The sequence below is a fragment of the Sinocyclocheilus rhinocerous genome, unplaced genomic scaffold (assembly GCF_001515625.1).
Source record: "Sinocyclocheilus rhinocerous isolate Xijiao unplaced genomic scaffold, SAMN03320098_v1.1 scaffold580, whole genome shotgun sequence".
Taxonomy (NCBI): domain Eukaryota; kingdom Metazoa; phylum Chordata; class Actinopteri; order Cypriniformes; family Cyprinidae; genus Sinocyclocheilus; species Sinocyclocheilus rhinocerous.
In genome coordinates this window covers 36,355-39,979 of record NW_015670982.1, presented here as the reverse complement: position 1 = coordinate 39,979, position 3,625 = coordinate 36,355, and the positions used below count along the sequence as shown (strand labels likewise).

The 3,625-nt window shown below is 38.2% G+C and overlaps 1 protein-coding gene across 1 annotated transcript in view; it reads left to right on the top strand.

Moving 5' to 3' along the window:
- LOC107734540 (polypeptide N-acetylgalactosaminyltransferase-like 6) overlaps window positions 1-3,625 on the top strand; it is a 66,263-nt gene that overhangs the window by 57,521 nt on the left and 5,117 nt on the right. The window contains exon 4 of the mRNA XM_016546529.1: window positions 1,283-1,421. Within this exon, the coding sequence (XP_016402015.1) occupies window positions 1,283-1,421 (139 nt within the window). The remainder of the gene's footprint in view (window positions 1-1,282; window positions 1,422-3,625) is intronic.

The window sequence follows — 3,625 nt, the reverse complement described above, 5'->3', positions numbered from 1 at the left end:
GGCAGCTGCAGCTCGCCGAGGTTTCAGCAGCCTGGATGGCAACCCCCGCTGACACGCCTGACACTGATCACGCTGCGCACACATACATACATTCACGAGGACACAAACTTGTTGTGAACCCTGCCCCTTGACTTAGATACTGAATTGCTACATATTCATCAGCAATTAGCGGAGGCTTTACGATTAATTAACCGTGACATTTTAAAGCGCGGTTAATTGTGAAACCGGTTCATCGCTGCATCCCTATCTTAAACCCATCTTTTTAGGCAAGTATCAGATATGGGTGTCATGTCATAAGACATGTTTAATACGACTGTATTTGTATTTAACTTGAGCATAATTTAATACAAAAAATTGTAAGTACTAATTATAATGCTTTCACTGTTATTCAAACAGTGAATAAATTATACAGAGAACTCCAGCAAAGAATATTTACATTATCGCTGTGAAGTGGGAGCGACCAGGATTCCGCTTGGTCTTAAAGCCTTCCTCGAACAGCTATGTTCACATATCAAACACTTGTCCACAAATTATTAATTCTCAATTTAGAGTTTGTTATTCCTATGGTCTACGTGGTCATACGGCATATGCCTTAAATACGGGACATTCTGTATGGCTTTCATACGGAACGTTTTGATGCCTTAAATTCGGAACGATTCCATATTATACGGAACGGTTGACAACCCTAGTTAGATGTGTGGGTTAAAGTTATAAAGTTACAACCATTAGTAAAAAGGGTATGTAGTAGAGGTTCCCTCTTAATACACTCTGTTTTTCTTGGCCATTGAATATGTGAAAATGAGACAGTCTAGCTCTATGGCCGTATAGAATACTTTTGTTGTATAGAAAAGAGCATCACATACTGCAGTGCAGAATAACTCTTTTTGTGGTCCACAGAATTACATGAGGATGAAATGATGACAGAATTAAACATTTTATTTGAATATTCCATTAAGTAATGATAAGTAGGATTTCCATCAACTATGACAGAGAGACACAGAGGAAAGCGGCGGAGCTCATAATGTACACTGCAGAGCCAGCAACTCGGTCAGCATGTTGAGCCTTCATACTGGAGTATGTCTGGTCATCATTCAGGGCTCATTGGTTAAGTTGTTTCAGCTATTCAGTCATAAAATTATAATAAAATAAATTGTCAGTACTCACAGCAGTAGTTTCTATCTTTGGGGTGGTGCATGTTCATTGTTAGTACACACATGCTCACCTTGTCAACATCTTGGCTGTGCTCAGCATGGTTGCTGACGTCTGACCGTATCTGTTTCAGGAAAAGGGGAGCATGGGAAACCGTATCCGCTCGCAGAGGATGAGTGTGATGACTCCGTATACAAAGAGAATGGCTTCAACATCTACGTCAGCAACAATATCGCTCTGGACCGCTCCCTTCCTGACATCAGACATCCAAAGTGAGTAGAGCTGATTCTCACAGCATGTTCACAGTAACCAGCCTCCAGAGCCGCACAGCTTGAGCTAGACATCAGCGTTTTAACGATCCGTGGCAGGCCATACTTACGCAATGTGTTTTAATTAATGATTTCGTCCTAAATGAGAAGTTCATCTAATTAGGATGAATTACTTAGTGATTTCAAGGCTGAAAGATTTTTCTGTTTGTGCACCTTTTGATATCATATAACATCAAAACAAGGGAGAGCAGGGATAACTAACTTTTTTTTTTTAAATGTTAGCCTAAAGCTTTGAGATTTTACCTTAAACATCTTTGAACATCAGTGGTTCTGTGTTAATTATATATTGTTGTGAATAAAATTATGAACATGAACCCCCAAATTTCTTAAAAATGACATTTTCACCGAAAGACCCACTTAGGATTTTTTTTCCCATCATTACAAGTTTTACATATGCAATAAATAAGCATGTCTTTTGAAAATTGTTTGAAATCATGAGGACTCACACAAGATGAAGACTGGAGTCATATCAGGAGCCTAATAAAAGCTTATTTATTTTGCAGTGGTTTGCCTCATGGGAGACAGTATATTGAGATGAGTCGAATATGACTCACTTTATTTCTGTATCCCCACTGTTAAATTAATTATATATTATATAAAAAATAAATTGGTAAATAGTAAATAAAAATGTGTGAACACAGCCCATGTTGAAAATACAAACAAACAAAACAAATCTATTAGCCTACAGTTTCTACAAATATATTATGTAGCACAACTGTTTTCAACATCGATGATAATAAGAAATGTTTCTTGAGCAGCAAATCAGCATATTAGAATGATTTCTGAAGGATTATTTGACACTGAAGACTGGAGTAATTGCTGCTGAAAATTCAGCTTTGCATCATAGGAATAAATTATATTTTAATATATATATTAAAACAGTAAAAAATTGTTTTAAATCGTAATAATATTTCAGAATGTTTTTGTTTTTTTCAGTATTTTTGATCAAATAAATGTTCTTTCAAAAACATAAAAAATATTAGTAACCCAAAAGTTTTGAATGATAATGTCTCAGATTTTGACTGGATTACAGAATACATTATTCTTAAGAACATTTTGTTGCACAGATGACAATGAAAGTGCTTAATCATCAGTGTTAAAGTGTAAAGGCAAAAAAGAGAGACAGCATTAGTTTGGTGCAGTCCATCCATTTAGCAGGATTTGAAGGAGAAGGTCTGGTTTCACACTTCCATCTAAATGAGCATCTTGATGGATTGATCGTTAATTGTTCTCAGAATGCTCTGCACCATTACCTTCCCTTGAATGTCTCCACTGCCATGGATTTTCCCTTGGCAAGAACAAATCTCTCTATAACTCATGTACCAAAGAGTCACTGTCTAAAGGAGGGCCGATTCATTGCAGGGTTGTCAATAACTAAAATAGAATTTATTCTGCCAGAATGAGTTTAAGGTCCATTTAAAGGGGTCATATGATGCGATTTCAATTTTTCCTTTCTCTTTGGAGTGTTACAAGCTCTTGGTGCATAAAGAAGATCTGTAAAGTTGCAAAGACTAAAGTCTCAAATCCAAAAAGATATTCTTTATAGTGTTTCGTTGTGAAAGCGAAACTACTTTGTTTGGTCTTCCAAAAGAGGATGATATCCGCTTCGTTATGCCTAGAGCTGATCTGTGCTGGTCGCTGAGGAAATACATCAACTTCGTGCTGTGGATCGCCGAATCGGGGTCGTCACATGTGGTTGCTGCAAGCACGCCGGACGCTCCTTCATCGAATCCTCCGGCCACGCCGTTCTCAAGCCCGCCCGCCTCTGCTCACTCAAGCCGGCCTCCGCATACTCTAGGCCGCGGTGTGTGACGCTGTTTCGTTGTGAAAGCGAAACTACTTTGTTTGGTCTTCCAAAAGAGGACACGACTACAAATCAGTGGTTAATTTGTATTTACAACACTGTTCCAGAACACTTCAACCCAAATATTCAGATGTGTGCAGCACATGGAGGACTGTTTCCTGATCCTGGTAGAGTAGACTACAATGCCGGCTGTTCTGACTCACAGACTGTAAGTACGTTTTCATATTTAAAGAATTTGCCACTGATGATTCAAACGCGAGTTTTGAGCAGTGTAGAGTACCGCTTATTGTTTGTCATTTCTCTGATCACAAATGCAGACATGGTTTTATGTTACACTCCGGCC